This window comes from Myotis lucifugus, unplaced genomic scaffold, assembly GCF_000147115.1.
Source record: "Myotis lucifugus unplaced genomic scaffold, Myoluc2.0 scaffold_370, whole genome shotgun sequence".
Classification (NCBI taxonomy): Eukaryota; Metazoa; Chordata; class Mammalia; order Chiroptera; family Vespertilionidae; genus Myotis; species Myotis lucifugus.
Window position 1 is genome coordinate 539,198 of NW_005871418.1, and position 19,669 is coordinate 558,866.

General features: G+C 38.5%; 1 protein-coding gene across 2 annotated transcripts in view; it reads right to left on the reverse strand.

The window, feature by feature from the left end:
• Window positions 1-19,669, reverse strand: part of DPP10 (dipeptidyl peptidase like 10) — a 478,664-nt gene that overhangs the window by 6,195 nt on the left and 452,800 nt on the right. For both annotated transcript variants that reach the window (XM_006101524.1, XM_023765017.1), the window contains 4 exons: window positions 19,003-19,057; window positions 3,547-3,646; window positions 3,235-3,293; window positions 3,050-3,122 (listed from right to left, as the gene is read on the reverse strand). In XM_006101524.1, the coding sequence (XP_006101586.1) occupies window positions 3,050-3,122; window positions 3,235-3,293; window positions 3,547-3,646; window positions 19,003-19,057 (287 nt within the window). The remainder of the gene's footprint in view (window positions 1-3,049; window positions 3,123-3,234; window positions 3,294-3,546; window positions 3,647-19,002; window positions 19,058-19,669) is intronic.

Sequence of the window (19,669 nt, forward strand, 5' to 3'; positions counted from 1 at the left end):
TAAACATTTAAAGTCTAATTGACTGATTGAACTAATTTGCTGGTAATTTTTGAAGAAAATATTAATAATGGTTCATTATAGTGTCAATGACTGAGTCACGAAGCCCATAGGGAGTGTGCATGTGTACTGTATGTGTGAGTGTGTGTCTGTGTGCATGGACAAATACACAGGTGCATTTGCTTTAACATGATGAGTGCTGAATCTCTGCTTGCATTTTATCAGATGGGTGAAGCACCAGGCCATGACTGAGTCAGACAGGAATGATGATTTACCTCAGTAGCTGCAACGTAGTGACGGAGAAACTTGAATAGCACTAATACACTCTACAGTGATTGCTAGATGTAAAATAATTTAATCCTGAATATAATTTATTGCTGCAATTGAAGCTTCAGAGCACAATAAGTAAGATTATCAATGTTGGATTCAAATCCTCTTTCTACGAATCGATACTTGTGTGATTTTCGGCAAATTATATAAATTTCATAATATTTATTTTCCCAATTTGTTCAATAAGAAGAGTGATAATAACTACAATATTTTTGTAAAAAACAGGTAAGATGATATTAAAAGTTTTGGGCACATTTTATGACTGTCAGCGACTGCAAGAGCTCTGCTCAGCACTGCTGCTCTGAGTTGCTCTGAGTTCATGTATTCCTCTAAATTCTTCCCGACTATGTGCTCTCTGTTGGGTCCAAGCCCTCTGTGAGGGGCTGGACCGTCCTGGATGCCAAATGGTAGATGGAGAAGCCATGAGAAGTTGTGGGTGTATAAGAATGAGTCTTTATTGCAGAAGCCAGTGGCCACATAGTCGTCAGACAAGGCAGTCCTTCACAGCAATCCCATATAGGCAGCCATACGCAGGCTGGTAAATACATATCTTTCCTACACAGTAGCATTAATCTCTGTACCTATAGCTATTATCTGAGCAGCCACATGCTGCCTCTAAATTCACCACCTTACATTATAGCGGTATCTAAGCTCTCTGGCTCAGCAGCTTCTCCCGTCTCTTCTGCCCAGCTCACTCTAGCTGGTTAACATGGTAGCTGTATCTGAGCTCTCTATGAGCTCCAGCTCTCAGCTCCTCTGAGCTCTGCTCTCTCCTGCACCCATAGGAGCTACATTCTCTGTGCTGACCGACTCTGCTTCTCACACTAGCTGGTCAATAACCTGTATATTACTCCAGAGACAAAAAAGCCTAGTTGCCAACAGTGACATCAATCATTTGGCTATAGGAGGGCACAGCGTACTGTGAGATCGCTGTGGCCTTGCAGCTGTGTATGGTATCTTACTTAACCTAGGCACGGTTAAGTCCAGTGTATTGACAACAAGGCCTCTGTGCTTTAACTGGCCTTGACCATAAGGTGCCTCTGGCATGGTTCCCATAGTGACATATAGTCAGTACTTAATAATTGCTACTTATTGTTATTACTATTATTATTCATATAATATCTTAACACCTTAGAACAAAAGCCTAATGTCCTTCAGAATGTTTATGCTCTCTTTTATCATGTTTCACCCAACACAGGTAGGGTATCATGTAGGTTTGGGGAATATTTTTATATTTTATAGTAGTTCTAGATTTTCAGAAACATTACAAAGACAATACTGAGAGTTCTTGTATATACCTTGCCCAGTTCCCCTATTACTAAGATTTTAAATTTTTATGGTATATTTGACAGAACTTAGAAGCATTTAAACATCATGTCTCTTTAAGCTTTTTTGGTCTATCAGAATTTTTAAGACTTTGTTTTTGGTGACTTTGACAGTTCTGAGGTATTTGATAGAATGTCCTTCTTTTGGGTTTGTCTGATGTTTTTTTCTCATTGTTAGACTGGGAATATGTGTTGTTGTTTTTTTTATGAAATTACATACATGGTGCATACTATCAAAGTGACTTGTCACTGTTGATGTTAAACTTGACCACCTGGCTGAATGGTATTTGTGAAGTTTCTGTATTCTAAAGTTACTTTTTCTCCCCTTTCTATACAGTGCTCTTAAAGCAAATCAGTAATTTCAATCAGCTCTAAAGTGGGGGAGGAAGGAGAGTTAAGTTTTCCCTCTTTGAAAGGGAATACCTGGATAAATTATTCAGAATTCTAAGGGAGATTTGATTATTTTCCACCACTTACCTATTTACTCAAATACATATATAGTATACTGAGCTGAACAATAATTTAACCATGGCCTGACATGCTTGAAAGTTAAACTCAAGACCTGGTATGATCTTTGCTATAATTCTTTTTTAGTTATATGCTATTTACAATGGAGTAAAAATACTTAGGCAAGGCAGGTTGAACCAACAAAAACAAGTTCAAAATTTAGGAATTATTAATTCAAGGCTTTGACTATCCTTGCTCACTTGCCAGGTAGTGCTAAATAAATTAGTTTCCTCCTTGAAATTGGTGTGTGTGTGTTTTTTTTCTCATCTCTGAATGGGGCAATGGATAGTCAGCCCTCTGTTGTAAAGTTTTACACAGAATAATAAAAAACATATAAGTTCTTTATGTGACTATAAAATATTATTAATTACTAGTAATATCAGTCACATACATTTCCGATGTTTAATGTGACAAATGAGAGGTGTTAACAATTTAAGTGGGTAGCCGCCTCAGAATTTTATCTCAGTGCTGTCCTATTATTTTCTAGGCTAGTGTCCTGTTGAAGTATGCTAAATAGCACCATAGAAGTAGTCACTAGCCACTAAATTAAGTAAAATTAAAAATTCAGTTTTTCAATCATTGTAAACACATGCTTATGAACATATGCTTATGAACCACATGTGGCCAGTGGCTAGTGTGTTCAACAGCAAAGACTGAACATTTCTATCATCCAGAACATTGTATCACATAGCGCTGCCATTGAGGATCACATCTTCTCTATTATTAGTCCTGACTTCCTTTTTCCCACTTCCCATAATGCATCAGATTTTGTGCCACTCTGCTCTCTTCTTTAGTAGGTTTATATGGTCCTTTTTGAGCAAGTCTTTGAATGTACCCCTTTTGTTCAAGTTCAGACTCCATCAATGACTAGCAGCAAATATAATACTTACTGTCAGCAGTCCCATGAATTATTAATATATTTTCTTCTTTTAAGCCATGGATATTATGTAGCACACTTGATGCCTACAAAGGGAAACGAAAACACCTGTATATATAGTTCTACCTGTATTTACATTTTTACTGAGTTTTCAGAACAGAAATACTTTTCTTTCTTAATTATTTTTAAATTAGTTACCTGGTATGTGCTTTCTTCTTTAGATGGCATACCAAGGTATCTTTCAGAGAAAGCTGAAGCTGTGACCCAAGAAAACAGAAATTTAAGAATAAACTAAAAACAATTGGAATAGAATATTTCATTATTCAATTTTTATATTTCACATTTAATTGTCATACTCCAGTAAAATTGATTAAATCAGAGAGAAGATAAACAGCTGTAAACATCTCTGATAACACATGATAAATGAACTCAATTGAGCTCCTTTGCATTAGGATTTTGTTTTCTACAAATCAATACAGTGTATTAGGTCATTTTATAGAAAGTACTCACCATACAACTTCAAGTCAGTGATGGGTGCAATTACTGATCCACATTTAAAAAGCTTTTCATCTGATTTTAAGATCATTGATGCAACATAGCCACCATACCCCTGGCAACAAAAGAAATTATATATATAATTTTTGTAGATTTTTTAGCTTCAATCACTATGTTTGGTGATCTACATATCACGTCTCATTATGTCCCAATGTGAACAAAGCATCCTATATAATAAAAGCCTAATATGCTAAGTGACCAGTCGTCCAGTAGGCCATTCAACCAAGCAAATTGTAATATGCTAATGATATGCTAAGGCCACTCAACCGCTTGCTATGACATGCACTAACCACCAGGGGGCAGATGCTCTGACTGGTAGGTTAGTTTGCTGCTGGGGTCTGGCTGATTGGGACTGAGCAAGAAGAATTGGACATGTCCTGGAGCCCTCCTGCAGTCCCTCCCTGGCTGACCAACCTCCCACATCCCACCTCAGCCCCAATGTGCACCGGTGGGGTCCCTTAGCCTGGCTTCTGCCTTCTCACAATCCAGGACCCCTTGGGCAATGTCGGAGAGCTGATTTCAGGCTGATCCTGCAGGCCAGGCTGAGGGGCCCCACTGGTGCACGAATTTGTGCTCCAGGCCTCTAGTATACTAACAATACAATTGCTACTAATCTATCCTATCTAATAAAGAGGGGATATGCTAATTGACCTTCACACCATTACAAAGATGGCAGTGCCCACAGCCAATAAGGAGGGAATATGGTAATTGACTGCCCTGCCCTCAAAGATGACTGTGCCCACAGCCAATAAGGAGGGAATATGCTAATTGACTGCCACACCCTCAAATATGGCGGTGCCCACAGCCACAAGATGGCTGGCAGGGAGGGCAGTTAGGGGCGACCAGGCTGGCAGGGCAGGGCAGTTGGGGGCGACCAGGCTGGCAGGGGAGGGCAGTTGAGGGTGATCGGGCTGGCAAGTAAGTGGTTAGGCATCAATCAGGCTGGCAGGGTAGTGGTTAGGGGGTGATCAGGCTGGCAGGCAGAAGCAGTTAGGGACAATCAGGCAGGCAGGCAGGTGAGCAGTTGGGAGCCAGCAGTCCCAGATTGTGAGAGGGATGTCTGACTGCCGGCAGTCGGACATTACCTGAGGGGTCCTAGATTGGAGAGGGTGCAGGCTGGGCTGAGGGACACCCCCCACCCAGGGCACAAATTTTGTGCACCAGGCCTCTAGTTTATTAATAATAGGAAAGGAGCAAAGGGAAGACCAAATATTGTAGGCATGTTATTTAGGCAGCTTCAACAGGAAGCTACACATTTCTACTCCCTAGGATTCCAATGGAGGGGAGATAGACACATGCCCAGTAAAGCTGGGGTGACTTAGAGAAGATACTTGTCTGTCAATCACATTTGGGAACAGGTCATTGGCCAGAATAGGCATGGCCATTTCAAGGGTGCAACATTTCAGATATTTAATTCCCTAGGAATGCCCTCTCTTGGGCTATTGGTTTCTCTTGTGCTCTTGTGTTCTTGGCATGTTGCATTCTCCTGCATTTTCCCACATGGCTCACAGTCATGTGGCCTCCACACACAATGGACTAAGGGACTGCAACTAGCCTGATGCTGAACTGACCCAGCTGCACCATGGGATGGAAACTCTGGACACCAGCTTTGCTTTCAGCTCTACACTTCTTCCAGAACTAAACTAAGGGAAATGGGACTTTGGAAACCCAGGGATATAATTCCACACAAATAAAAATCACTCACTCTCCTGAGTGAGTCTCAGAAAATTATTTTTCTTGAAATATAATAAGAACACAAGTCCCAGCCCCAGACCCAGGGGGAAATAGATACCCAAAACTCCCTGGTAACAGAAAGACCATTTTGTACACATAAAATTTTGAAAATAGTTGTTTAAATTTTTATAGAACATTATTTTAATAATTTTAGGTAAAATATAAAATTAATCATATAGAATCAGCCCGATCAAGCTGGGGAGGTTCAGCTGAGAGACAGTCTGCAGCCAGGAAAGACAGAGAACTCCTAAAAAATGCGGATGGTTAGAGATTGAGGCTGAAACCTCCCCCTGAGCGCCAGCGCAGTGGCGAGACCGCGCCATCTTAGGTAGCTGTTACCGGCATCCAGAGATCGGCTACTAACCCGGCGGCTACTAACCCGGAGGCAACGACTTGCAAGCAACGCGACTGTAAGAGCCCAGAGGAGACCTGCACCCCTCCACGGAAAGCAGATTCAAGCAACAGCGGCCTCCTGATCACCACACGCTCTGCCTGGGGAACAGTTGCTGTGTGTGAAGCCTCCCTCCACCAGCCAGAAGAGCCACCACAGCTGTGAACAGCACCCACCAGAGGCCCTGCTATCAACAGAGGAGCTGCTGCTACCACAACCGCCCAAGGAGCAACCACAGCCCGAGGAGCCACTGCCACCCAGGGAGCAGCCACTGCCACCCAGGGTCCAGCCACTGAACGACTCAACAACTAGTCATGTCAGTGAGATCAAACATGGGTAGACAAAGAAACCCCCAAAGGAAAGAAAAGGAGGACTCGCCAGAAAAGCAGCTAAGTGAGACAGAGATATGCAACATGACGGAAAAAGAATTCAGAATAAGGTTCCTCGAGTACATGCACCGGATGTTCAAGAAGCAAGAAGAAACAGATGAAAAACTCAACTACTTATGCAAGAAGCTAGAAGAAACAGATGAAAAAATCAACAACTTAAGTAAGTCCCAAGAAGAAATGAAGAGCAACATAGCTGCAATAAAAAACACCATTGAAAGTATCAACAGTAGACTGGGAGAAGCGGAGGACCGAATCAGTGAATTAGAAGACAAGGAAGCAAAACACACTCAAACTGTACTGCAAATGGAGAAAAAAATTAAAAGACAGGAGGAGAGCCTAAGGGAACTTTGGGACAACATGAAACGAAACAACATACGAATAATAGGGGTGCCAGAACAACAGAAAGATGAACATGGATTAGAAAACCTATTCGAAGAAATAATATCAGAAAACTTCCCTGAGGTGGGGAAGAAAAAAGTCACACAAGCCCAGAGAGTCCCAAACAAGGTGAACCCGAAAAGACCCACACCAAGACACATCATAATTACCATGGCAAATGTTCAGGATAAAGAGAGAATCTTACAGGCTGCAAGAGAGAGACGGAAAGTAACATACAAGGGATCTCCCATTAGATTATCAAATGATTTCTCAACAGAAACACATCAGGCCAGAAAAGAATGGACGGAAATCTACAAAGTGATGCAAAGCAAAGGACTGAATCCAAGAATACTCTATCCAGCAAGGCTATCATTCAAAATTGAAGGGGAAATAAGAAGCTTCACAGACAAAAAAGGGCTAAGGGAGTTTATCACCACCAAGCCAGCCATGCAAGAAATGCTAAAGGGACTGGTGTAAAAAGAAGAAATATCAAGCTCAGAAAGAAAACAGCCACACACACACAAAAAAGAAATGGCTACAAACAAGTACCTTTCAATAATAACTTTAAATGTAAATGGACTAAATGCTCCAACCAAAAGACATCGAGTGGCTGAATGGATAAAAAAACATGACCCATACATCTGCTGTCTACAAGAGACCCACCTCATTAGAAGGGACTCACACAGACTGAAAGTGAAGGGATGGAAAAATATCTTTCACGCAAATGGAAAGGAAAAGAAAGCTGGGGTAGCAATACTTATATCTGACAAAATACATCTCAAAGTGAAGGCCATAACCAGAGATAAGGAAGGCCACTTCATAATACTAAAGGGATCAATACAACAAGAAGATATAACCCTGGTAAACATATATGCACCCAATGCAGGAGCACCCACATACATAAGAAAACTTCTGGAAGATATCAGGGGAGAGATCGACAACAATACAATCATAGTAGGGGACTTTAATACACCACTGACATCACTGGATAAATCCGCTAGACAAAAACTCAGCAAAGAAACAGCAATCCTAAATTACTCACTAGATCAGATGGACTTAATTGACATCTTCAGAACACTTCACCCCACAGCTGAGGAATATACATTCCTCTCAGGTGCTCATGGGACATATTCAAAAATAGACCACATATTGGGTCACAAGCAAAGTCTCCACAAATTCAAGAAGATTGAAATCATAAAAAGCATCTTCGCAGACCACGATGGCATAATGTTAGAAATAAACTACAATAAAAACAATCCAAAATACTCAAACACTTGGAAGCTGAATAGCATGTTATTAAATATTGATTGGGTTACCGATGACATCAAAGAAGAAATTAAAAACATCCTGGACACTAATGACAATGAAAACACAACAATCCAAAACCTCTGGGACACAATGAAAGCAGTCCTGAGAGGAAAGTTTATAGCTCTACAGGCCTATCTCAAAAAACAAGAAAAAATGGTAGTCAATCATCTAACTCGACAACTCAAAGAATTAGAAAGAGAGCAACTAGAAAACCCCAGAGTGAGCAGAAGGAAGGAGATAATAAAGATTAGAGCAGAAATCAATGAAATAGAGACCAAAAAAACAATACAGAAAATCAATGAAACCAAGAGCTGGTTCTTTGAAAGGATAAACAAGATTGACAAACCCCTAGCCAGGCTCACCAAGAAGCAAAGAGAGAGGTCCCAAATAAACCAAATCAGAAATGATAGAGGCGAAATAACAACAGACCCCACAGAAATACAAATGATTGTTAAACAATACTACGGGCAACTCTACTCCAACAAACTAGACAACCTGGAGGAAATGGACAAATTCCTAGAAAAATACAACCTTCCAAAACTCAAACAGGAAGAATCTAAAAACCTCAATAGGCCAATAACTATGGAAGAAATTGAAGCAGTCATCAGAAAGCTTCCAGCAAACAAAAGCCCAGGGCCAGACGGCTTCACAGGGGAGTTTTACCAAACATTCCAGGAAGAACTAAAACCTACCCTCCTCAGACTACTACAAAAAATTCAAGAGGAAGGAACGCTTCCAAGCTCATTCTATGAAGCCAGCATCACCCTAATACCAAAACCAGGTAAAGACATCACAATGAAAGAGAATTACAGGCCAATATCCCTCATGAACATAGATGCCAAAATCCTCAACAAAATCTTAGCAAATCGGATCCAGCAGTACATCAGAAGGATCATACACCATGACCAAGTAGGATTTATCCCAGAGATGCAAGGATGGTACAACATCCGTAAATCAATAAATGTGATACATCACATAAACAAATTGAAAGAAAAAAACCACATGGTCATATCAATTGATGCAGAAAAAGCATTCGACAAAATCCAACACCCATTTGTGATAAAAACTCTCAGAAAGGTGGGAATAGAAGGATCATACCTCAACATAATAAAAGCCATATATGACAGGCCCACAGCCAACATCATACTCAATGGACAAAAACTAACACCATTTCCCCTAAGAACAGGAACAAGACAGGGATGCCCACTCTCATCACTCCTGTTCAACATAGTACTGGAAGTATTAGCCATTGCAATTAGGCAAGAAGAAGAAATAAAAGGCATCCAAATTGGAAAAGAGGAAGTAAAACTGTCCTTATTTGCAGATGACATGATATTATACATACAAAACCCTAGAGACTCCATCAAAAAGCTACTAGACTTAATACATGAATTTGGCAATGTAGCAGGATACAAAATTAACCCCAAGAAATCTGAGGCATTTCTATACACCAATAGTGAACTTTCAGAAAGAGAGATTAGAAAAACAATCCCATTTACCATCGCACCAAAAAAATTAAGATACCTAGGAATAAACTTAACTAAAGAGGTTAAAGACCTCTACTCAGAAAACTACAGGACGTTGAAAAAAGAGATAGAGGAAGACATAAACAGATGGAAGAACATACCATGTTCTTGGATTGGTAGAATCAACATCATTAAAATGTCCATACTACCCAAAGCAATCTATACATTCAACGCACTTCCCATTAAAATACCAATGGCCTTCTTCAAAGATCTAGAACGAACTCTCCAAAAATTCATCTGGAATAAAAAAAGACCCCGAATAGCTGCAACGATCCTGAGAAAGAACAAAGTAGGTGGGATCTCAATGCCAGATATCAAGCTGTATTACAAAGCCACTGTTCTCAAAACTGCCTGGTACTGGCACAAGAACAGACATATAGATCAGTGGAATAGAATAGAGAGCCCAGAAATTAGCCCGAACCAATATGCTCAATTAATTTTTGACAAAGGAGGCATGAACATACATTGGAGCCAAGATAGTCTCTTCAATAAATGGTGTTGGGAAAATTGGACAGATATATGCAAGAAAATGAAACTAGACCACCAACTTACACCATACACAAGAATAAACTCAAAATGGATAAAGGACTTAAATGTACGACAGGAAACCATAAAAATTCTAGAAGAATACAAAGGCAACAAAATCTCAGACATATGCCAAAACAATTTCTTCACTGATACAGCTCCTAGGGCAGTTGAAACTAAAGAGAAAATGAACAAATGGGACTACATCAAAATAAAAAGCTTCTGCACAGCAAAAGAAACCATCAACAAAACAACAAGAAAACCCACCTCGTGGGAAAACATATTTGCCAACGTCATATCTGATAAGGGCTTAATCTCCAAAATTTATAGGGAACTCATACAACTTAACAAAAAGAAGATAAACAATCCAATCAAAAAATGGGCAAAGGATCTAAATAGACACCTTTCAAAAGAGGACATTCAGAAAGCCAAGAGACATATGAAAACATGCTCAAAGTCACTAATCATCCGAGAGATGCAAATCAAAACAACAATGAGGTACCATCTCACACCTGTCAGAATGGCCATCATCAACAAATCAACAAACGACAAGTGCTGGAGAGGATGTGGAGAAAAAGGAACACTTGTGCACTGCTGGTGGGAATGCAGACTGGTGCAGCCACTATGGAAGGCAGTATGGAGGTTCCTCAAAAAATTGGAAATGGAACTCCCATTTGATCCTGCAATCCCACTTCTAGGAATATATCCCAAGAAACCAGAAACACCAATCAGAAAGGATATATGCACCCAGATGTTCATAGCAGCACAATTCACCATAGCTAAGATCTGGAAACAGCCTAAGTGCCCATCAGTAGATGAATGGATTAGAAAACTGTGGTACATCTACACGATGGAATACTATGCTGCTGTTAAAAAGAAGGAACTCTTACCATTTGCAACAGCATGGATGGAACTGGAGAGCATTATGCTAAGTGAAACAAGCCAGTCAATGAAGGAAAAATACCACATGATCTCACTCTTTCATGGATAATTAAGACCATTACAAACTTTTGAACAATAATAAATACAGTGGCAGAGCTGCCTCAAACCGATTGTCGGACTGCAGTGGGAAGGCCAGGGAGGGTTGGGGGACAGGAGGGAGGGGAATAAGAGATCAACCGAAGGACTTGTATGCATCCATATAACCATAACTAATGGACATAAGACACTGGGGGGTAAGGGAGGGCAGGGGCTTGTCAAGGGTGGGTGGGAAAAAAGGACACTTATGTAATACCCTTTGTAATACTTTTAGCGGAAAAAAAAAATTAATCATATAGCACCAAGTGTCAAAGGTTTGCTCTTTAATTTCCTACCAAATATTTGTAAACTGCCCAAAATAATTTGAAGCTATGCAAATACAGCACTTATTAAATCATATATCATTTTAGGCAAGCCAGATATCTATATATATAAAAGGCTAAGTGCTGGCTGGTAGTTTGACATGCACTGACCACTAGGGGGCAGATGCTCAGTGCAAGAGCTGCCGAGCAACAGCAACTTTGCAGATTGCCCTCTCGCACTCTGGGACCCCTTGGGGAGATGAAAGACTGCCGATTTCAGCCCGATCCCCACAGGCCAGGCCGAGTGACCCCACCTGCTCACTCAGCAGACGCCCTTTGAGCCCCAGCTGGAGAGGGACCACGGGAGGTTGGCTTCAGGGCATGTCTGGCCCATCTCACCCAGTCGCGCCCTTCTAATTAATTTCCTTTAATGTGCACAAATCCATGCACTAGGCCTCTAGTATATATATGAAACCTAAAATGATATATGATTTAATAAGTGCCATATATATATATATATATATATATATATATATATATATGTATATATTTAGTAGATCATTTAATAATAATGATGGCTATGTAGAATTAAGAAAGCATAATTAAATATTTAAAATCTATTATCATACATACAGATTCTAACCCAGCCAGTGTGGCTCAATAGTTGAGCATCCACTCATGCACCAAGAAGTCACCAGCTTAATTCCTGGTCAGGGAAAATGACAGGATTGGGTGCTTCATCCCCAACAGGGGGTGTCTAGGAGGCAACTGATCGATGTTGATGTTTATCTCTCCTTTATGTTTCAATCCCTCTCTCCCTTCCTCTCTCTCTAAAAATCAATTTTAAAACATTTTAAAAATAAAAATAAATAAATGAATATAGATTCTGCTTTCAATTTCATGCAACTAAATATTTGAAGGAAATGAGATATGGTAAATAATGTTGCTACTTAGATGAGTTGGATTATTGTTTAAATTTAATTTTAAAATACCATCTTGAAATTTTTTGAACTAATTTATTTATAAATTCTGAACAAATAAATCAAGATGCTCAACTTTCTTTTGTAGTCCATGAGTTGACCAGAAAAGGTCCAAAAGAGATTTTAACAATTACAGTAATACTAGGCTAAGGGAATTAACTATTAATTTTAGAAATTAATTTTAATCTGTGCTCTGGGCAATTTTCCACATCTTGCTGGACATTAGAGTATCCTAGGAGGTATTAAAAAATATTAACAACCAGGTCTTAGCACTAGGAATTCTGGTGCAATTGGTTCATGATGAGGTCTACTTTTAAAAGATTTCTAGATGATTCTAGTGTAGTTTAGTGCTAAAGTAATCTAGTATTCTCACTAAACACTTGATATAATAAGTACAGAATTTAATTTATGCTTACTTGAAACATCATTTAAATATTGATACATAAAAAAGTATAAAATGAGTCAGACATTAATGAAATGGCAAAGAGAATGTATGTTAAGAGTAGCAGAATATTCCACTCCAAAATGTTCCACAATGGCATATCGGTTATTTTGAGCTAGAGATACTTAAAAAACAACAAATGCAGGGAGAGGATTTCTCTGAACTCTCATAAAGACAGGTCTTCCAACAGGAACTCGATTGTTATAGATTCCTTCCCCAGGAATTCCATCAATCAGGGAAGACTAACTCTTGTCATAAAAGAGGAGAATAAAAGTTGACAGAAAAAAAATTTGCCACAAACTGCATCTCCCATCTATTCTGCTAATGTCCTATTCATCTTTCTTACCAGTCATTTATCTCTCCTAAAAGACCTATATCTCTTCTCTTGTTTCCCTATGAAGATGATAATGTAGGTCTGGTTGCTGTGGCTCAGTGGTTGAGCATGGACCCATGAATCAACTAGGAGGTCACAGTTGGACTCCCAGTCAGGGCACATGCCCTAGTTGTAGGCTCTATCCGCAGGAGGAGGTGTGCAGGAGGCGGCAGATCAATGATTCGCTTCATCATTGATGTTTCTATTCCTCTCTCTCCCTTTCTCTCTCTGAAATAAATACAAACACATTAAAAAAAAACCGGTAATTTAAGCCTGAATTCTAAGCCACCTCAGAGACTTACTCATTTTTCCCTGGGTATCTCCCATGTAAACATGAGGTATAAATGTCAATAAACATATTTTTATTATTCTCTTGTTAATCTGTCTTTTATTACATGGTATCTTAGCCAATAACTCAAAAGAGTAAAGGAGAAATTATTTTTCATCCCCACATATCTCAATTTTTTACTTGTATATTCACCTAGTACCCAGAAGCTTGAGCAAAGCTTCCTCCAAAATAAGGAGATAACTGAAATAAAATTACCCTTTATAAAGTGAAACCACCAAGAGTGTTTTTGCTCAGTCCTTTTGAGAGATAGAAAAATAGCTATTGATTAGCAAAATTTAAAGGTAGCAGGCTTAATTGTGCTAACACATCTAAAGAAAGAAATGGAGCCCAAGAGGTTACTGGTTCAATTCCTGGTCAGTGCATATGCTCAGGTTGTGGGCTCAATCCCCTCTCATTGATGTTTCCAGCTCTCTATCTCTCTCCCTTCCTCTCTATCTAAAAATCAATAAAGCATTAAGAAAGGAGAAAGAAAGAAAGGGGGAGAAGGGGGAGAAAGAGAGAGAGAGAGAGAGAGAGAGAGAGAGAGAGAGAGAGAGAGAGAGAATGGAGGGGTGAGGAAATAATTTCTTCCTATACTTCTTAATTTTTGGCTGAAATGCCTTTTAATAGATATTAATAAGAGAAAAACAAGCACAAGTTTTTTTGTTTGTTTCTGTTTTTAACATGTATACCTCATGACTATATGGGAACTAACCAGGGACACTGAGTAATTCTGTGAGAAAGCCCAGGCCACCACTTTAAATACCATCTTCAATGAAATAAGATATTGGGAGAGGTTAGTTCTAAGAAGTAACCCAGAAAAGAACCCTAAACTAGGATAGGGCTTGTTATGTAAATTTAAGTCAGTGCCTTCTCCATTGCTAAGAATTTCTTATGGTTTAGAGCAATGATGGCGAACCTTTTGAGCTCGGTGTGTCAGCATTTTGAAAAACCCTAACTTAACTCTGGTGCCGTGTCACATATAGAATTTTTTTGATATTTGAAACCATAGTAAAACAAAGACTTATATTTTTGATATTTATTTTATATATTTAAATGCCATTTAACAAAGAAAAATCAACCAAAAAATGAGTTCGCGTGTCACCTCTGACAAGCGTGTCATAGATTCGCCATCACTGGTTTAGAGTCATCTTTCTCTTGTTGGTACAGAGAGGGAGACACGAATGGAGATGTTCTTTATAAATGTCAATGTCTCCTATAAAAGAGTAACTTCTACTCTGTCTGTTTTCAGAGTAGAAGGATCTGCTGTTTCTTAAAAACAATCAACTCAAAATTATCCTTTGGCTAAAGAGGCATAGTCTGGTGTGGCATCTTCTGCTCCTTTTCAGAGGTATGAGAGGGCACGATGAGTCAAGCAGAGCAAGTAAAAAGCCGCTTAGCCCATAATAGTTCTGTCCCTAGGAAAGCATTGTTAGGGGATTGTCAGAGAGATGAGCAAGGGTGTCACAGCCAAGAGGTTTCAAGTGTTTCCCACCGAGCAATGCTATCCCCACCTTGAGAAATGCATTGTAGACGATCACATCTTAGATGATAACTTTTCGGGTTCTAATTCCACAAATGCCCTAACAAACTTCCACTGATTATGATTTAGTTGTTTATATTTATACTTTACTACTTTGAGAAAATAGTTGAGCATTCCAGTCCACAGAACTGTATATCACATATATAAATAATATAAAATAATAAATTGGTGTTATGTTTTTATGTTGGTTTGTGTGTGTGTGTGTGTGTGCATGTGTGTGTGTGTGTGTGTGTTTACCTCAGTTTAATATGATTCTTAGAAGTTAATTTTCTTCAGGAACTAAGAAGAATGGAAGAATGGTGGTTTCTAAAGAAGGAGCAGATCCTAGAAAAATGCTTCTCAACTTACATGTTCATTCAAAGTGCTTGCAAATCTTAATAAAATGTATATTTGAATTCAGTAGATCTGGTGTGGATTCTATGATTTGGCAGGAAACTCCAGGGCATAGCTATGCTGCTGGTTCACATTTTGAATAGCAAGTCCTTGTAGCATAATCTATACTAAAAAAAGCCTATGTGGTCCTGACACCCTCATGCCGCGATGCCCTCATGCCGTAACGAGCGATCACCAGGAGGCTGCGTGTGCAGTGGGCGCATGTGGGTGGGTGGGGGCTTGACACTGCATGTGCGGCATGGAGGCGGGTCCAGTGCCTCTGTGCAGTGAAGCTGGGAGTCCTGCGGCTTAGCGGCACAGAGGAGGGACCCCTGGCTCTGGCCTACCTTTTTGGGACAACCCATCGAGGAACCCTGGATGGATGGGCAGGGCCTACCTCCTTGGGGCAATCGATCAATCACAGGGCTCCCGCACTGTGAGAGGGCACAGGCCAGGCTGGGGACACCACCGCTCTGAGTGCACAGATTTCGTGCACTGGGCCTCTAGTATTATAATAAAGAACAAACCAGAACATCTTCCTAACTTCAGACAACATGCCCTATACCAGCGGACCTTCAAAAAATATATCAATGCTCTTGAAAACAATTCAATCTGTGGGGATGGGTTGTGGAGTCTCTATGTGATTCTCAAGTGAAACTAGTGTTGCATATCATTGCTGCTACACAAAGAGTTGTATTTCACTATTTTTAATATGAAAATTTGAGACCAGTGAAGCTAAATACTCTTTAAGACTTAATGAGAGTGAAAGCTATTGAACATGATTCTCTCTGTACCATTTAAGAACCTAATCAAAAATGCTGCTTTAATTTAATTTACTTTAGAGAAATAACTTCTATTTCAAAACAGCTCACATCTATCAGAAAGATATCAAAACTGGTGGCCATCACATGGACTCTATAGTCAATTAGAGGAAGTTTTTCATTTGATTTAGGTAAAAAAATCAATAATCAGTATAGACTGCTTTGTTTCAATTCTGCTGTCTTTTTATTGGTTACTCAGTGATGAGATTGTTCCATTCATTACAATTATTATGTCAGTTTCATTTGCCACACATTTTTGCATTTCTTATTAAATTTTAACACATTTATTTTATTTTTATAAAATCTTGCTTACCTATACTAGTAGAGTATTTGTGGAATATTGAAATAAAATTGGAATCTTAGCTGGTTTGGTTCAGTGGATAGAGCATCAGCCTATGGACTGAAGGGTCCTGGGTTCGATTCCAGTCAAGAGCACATGCCCGAGTTACAGGCTCAATCTTCAGTAGGGGGCATGCAGGAGGCAGCCGATCAATGATTCTCTCTCATCATTGATGTTTCTATCTCTCTTTCCCTCTCCCTTCCTCTCTGAAATCAATAAAAATATACATTTAAAAAAATAAAATAAAATTGGATATAAATGCCCAGAAGTTTTGTTTGTTTGTTTGTTTGTTTATTTTTTTAATGCTGGCTGAAGTTTATCTCATCCCTTTCCCTCCAATATACATGCAATAGTTTTAGAATGCATGCATTTATTAATCATTGTTTTCCTTCTGTTTACAGTTTAACATTACAATAAGTAAAAAATAGGTAAGGTTAGTCTAAAATCTACATTATTTGATAGAAAAAAACATTCTTAGGAAGACTATCACTCTATTTCTTAATTAGCTTACATGCTTTCCAAATCTTAAAGATTGAGCTAGAACAAATTATACACAAAACAAAAAAATATTGACCAGTTTCTTACAGTTCACTATTTTGGTATTCTGAAGCTCAAAAGTGAAATGTACCTCAGAACTTCTAAGTAAGTTTCATTTCTGCTGGCAAAGTAAATTTAGATGTAGATGTAGATGTAGATGTAGATATAGATGATGTAGTAGTTGATGTAGATATAAATGTAGATATGGATGTAGATGTAGATGTCAATGTAGATTCAGATATAGATATAGATACAGATGAAGATATATAGACCATAAAAAAATTTATACCAAAAAGAAAAAGCAGGAATTGGACATTCAATCAAATATTGCTGAATGTAAAGGAAATAAGTTGATCAAAGATGGTGAATTTCTGGCCCGAGTGCTGCTATATACTCTTTCTTTCCCAGTAATTATGTTTGCCTATAATCAATGATAGTAAATTTATTTCAGGTTCCCCAAACATGTTCTCCTTCCCGAATCTGGCATCTACATCAGACTATACTCCTTGCCCTCTATTTGCTGAATAATTTTTACCATCAGTCCATGTCCCACTATCTTCATGAGGCTGTTTAAACCTTCTGAATCTGTTCTAAATTTCCATACTAATGAATGCTCCTACAACTCATTTGGTCTTTGATGCCTGTTTTTGTGTGCAGCAAGTAGAGTGCTGAAATACAGAAGCCCTGAGTCCTTTGTAAGTTATTGCATATATCAGGAGCATTAAAGAGTATAATGATCTCTACTAGATGCACTTCCATGGGGAGGGGGTAAAAAATAGCATAACATTTACTATCTTAAGCACTTTTAAATGCACAGTTCAGTAGCATCAAGTGTACTCATATTGTTGTGAAACTGATGTCCAGAATGCTTTCATCTTGTGAATCTGAAATTCTATACCCATTAAACAACTGCTCTCCTTTTCCCACACCTTAGGCCCTGCAACCATAACTGTACTCTTTTTCTCCATGCATGTAACCACTCTAGATGCCTCACATAAAGGGAATCACATAGTATTTATCCCGCTGTGCCTCGCTCATTTCACCAAGTCCAATGTCTTCAAGGTTCATCCATGTTGGAGCATGGAACACGATTTCACTATATGCACATTTTAATGTAGCTAGAGTTCCCATTCCTTTGAAATGACCACTTTCTTTTTTGTTTTTTTCACTAATACCTTTACCACTAATGGGGGCATTTCATTTATTTGTTTGTTAGCATTTATATTATAGGGATATTGTTCACAAAATATTTTTATTGGTCCCTTGAATATTACTGACAACCAGAGTTAAATACAATAAAGACATGGTGCACTGCAGGTATCTGAAGTGGGGGAGGACATGTATGCCGACGGAAAATTACCAAATATTTTATGGCATGTGTCTCTGGGTTCACTTAGGAATAGCTTAAAATACTCAATGTTTAAATTCATGAGCACCAATAATTTGCTTTGTCTAGAATAGCGCAAGATTTCTTTCTTTCATCTCTGTATCCTTATAGCATCTGGCCCAGAGACATATTTATATACCGACATGAGATAGGTATATAAACACCTACACAAGGCAGATTTTATTACTCTAAAAATGATGTTGAATCTGAAATAAAAATTATTGCTATAAGAAGTAAGTATTGTGCAGAAAATATAGGAGACATAACTATGCATTTGGTCATCTTTCAGATTCTAAGACATGTTCGTCTTCCCAAAGCTTGCTGTCCCTGCTGTGCCTTAAGCGATTTCTATGACTGCCTCCCTTTGATTATTTATGTCCCAGCCTAAATACCACTTAATCAGAGGGCTCTTAGCTGACCACTCAATCTAATAACATTGGTCTTTCCTGCAGTTAACTTTTATCCATTGATTTTTTATAAGATTTATTGTCATATGAAAATATTTTTTATTTATTTGTTTACTATCTTTTTCTCCTCTAGAAGGTAAGCTTCATAAAAACAGAGCTCTTTTATATCCTGTTGTTATTTTAACACCAGGCACTAGATACTAATAAATAGTTGGTTAACTAATACATTATTGAATGCATATATTTAGTAGTTATAATATTATATTCTAAAGAATGATATACATAATTTAGAGTAAATTGAGGAAAGTAATTATACATACACAAACACACACAATTTTTCTACTATTTACCTTTCCAAAAATGCTTAATCTATTGGAGTCAATGTATGGTAGTTGCAGTAAAGATCTGCAGTGAAAAAGAAAAAAAAATTGTTATATCTTCTTGAGTTAAATGCACATGGAAATTCATTCTTGGCACACACACAACACAAGTCAAACTAGAAATACTTTTGTGGCTGCAGCTCTATTGATGTATAAAAGCCAGGTATTTCAAAATCTTGCCAGTCAAAGTGATGGTCCAATAATTTGGGTAGCACCTGGTAGCCTGCTAACAAATGCAGACTATTGGGTCCCATTTAAGACCCTTGGGTCCCATTTAAGATCCTTGTGCCCCATTACAGACACACTGAAATGACATCTACATTTTAAAAATATTCTTGCCTGTTTCTATGTACAGTTTAAAGAACCTACTAGATTTCTCAGGTCATTCTTTCATGTCAGTGTGGTAATTGTAACTGTGAAAGCTCAGGAATTGTTAATTAACTAAAGCAATAATAGACATTGTGAATTATGATTTAAAAAAATAGCAGCATAATTAAGATCTTTCATTTTCATAAATCCAAAGTGAATTCTAATTCCACAGAGGAAATAGGATCATTCTTTTATTATGGTGCTAAGAAAGAAAGGTACTTGAAAAAATGCAATAGTCTATGTGCTTAACTTAGAAAATTGTCTAATA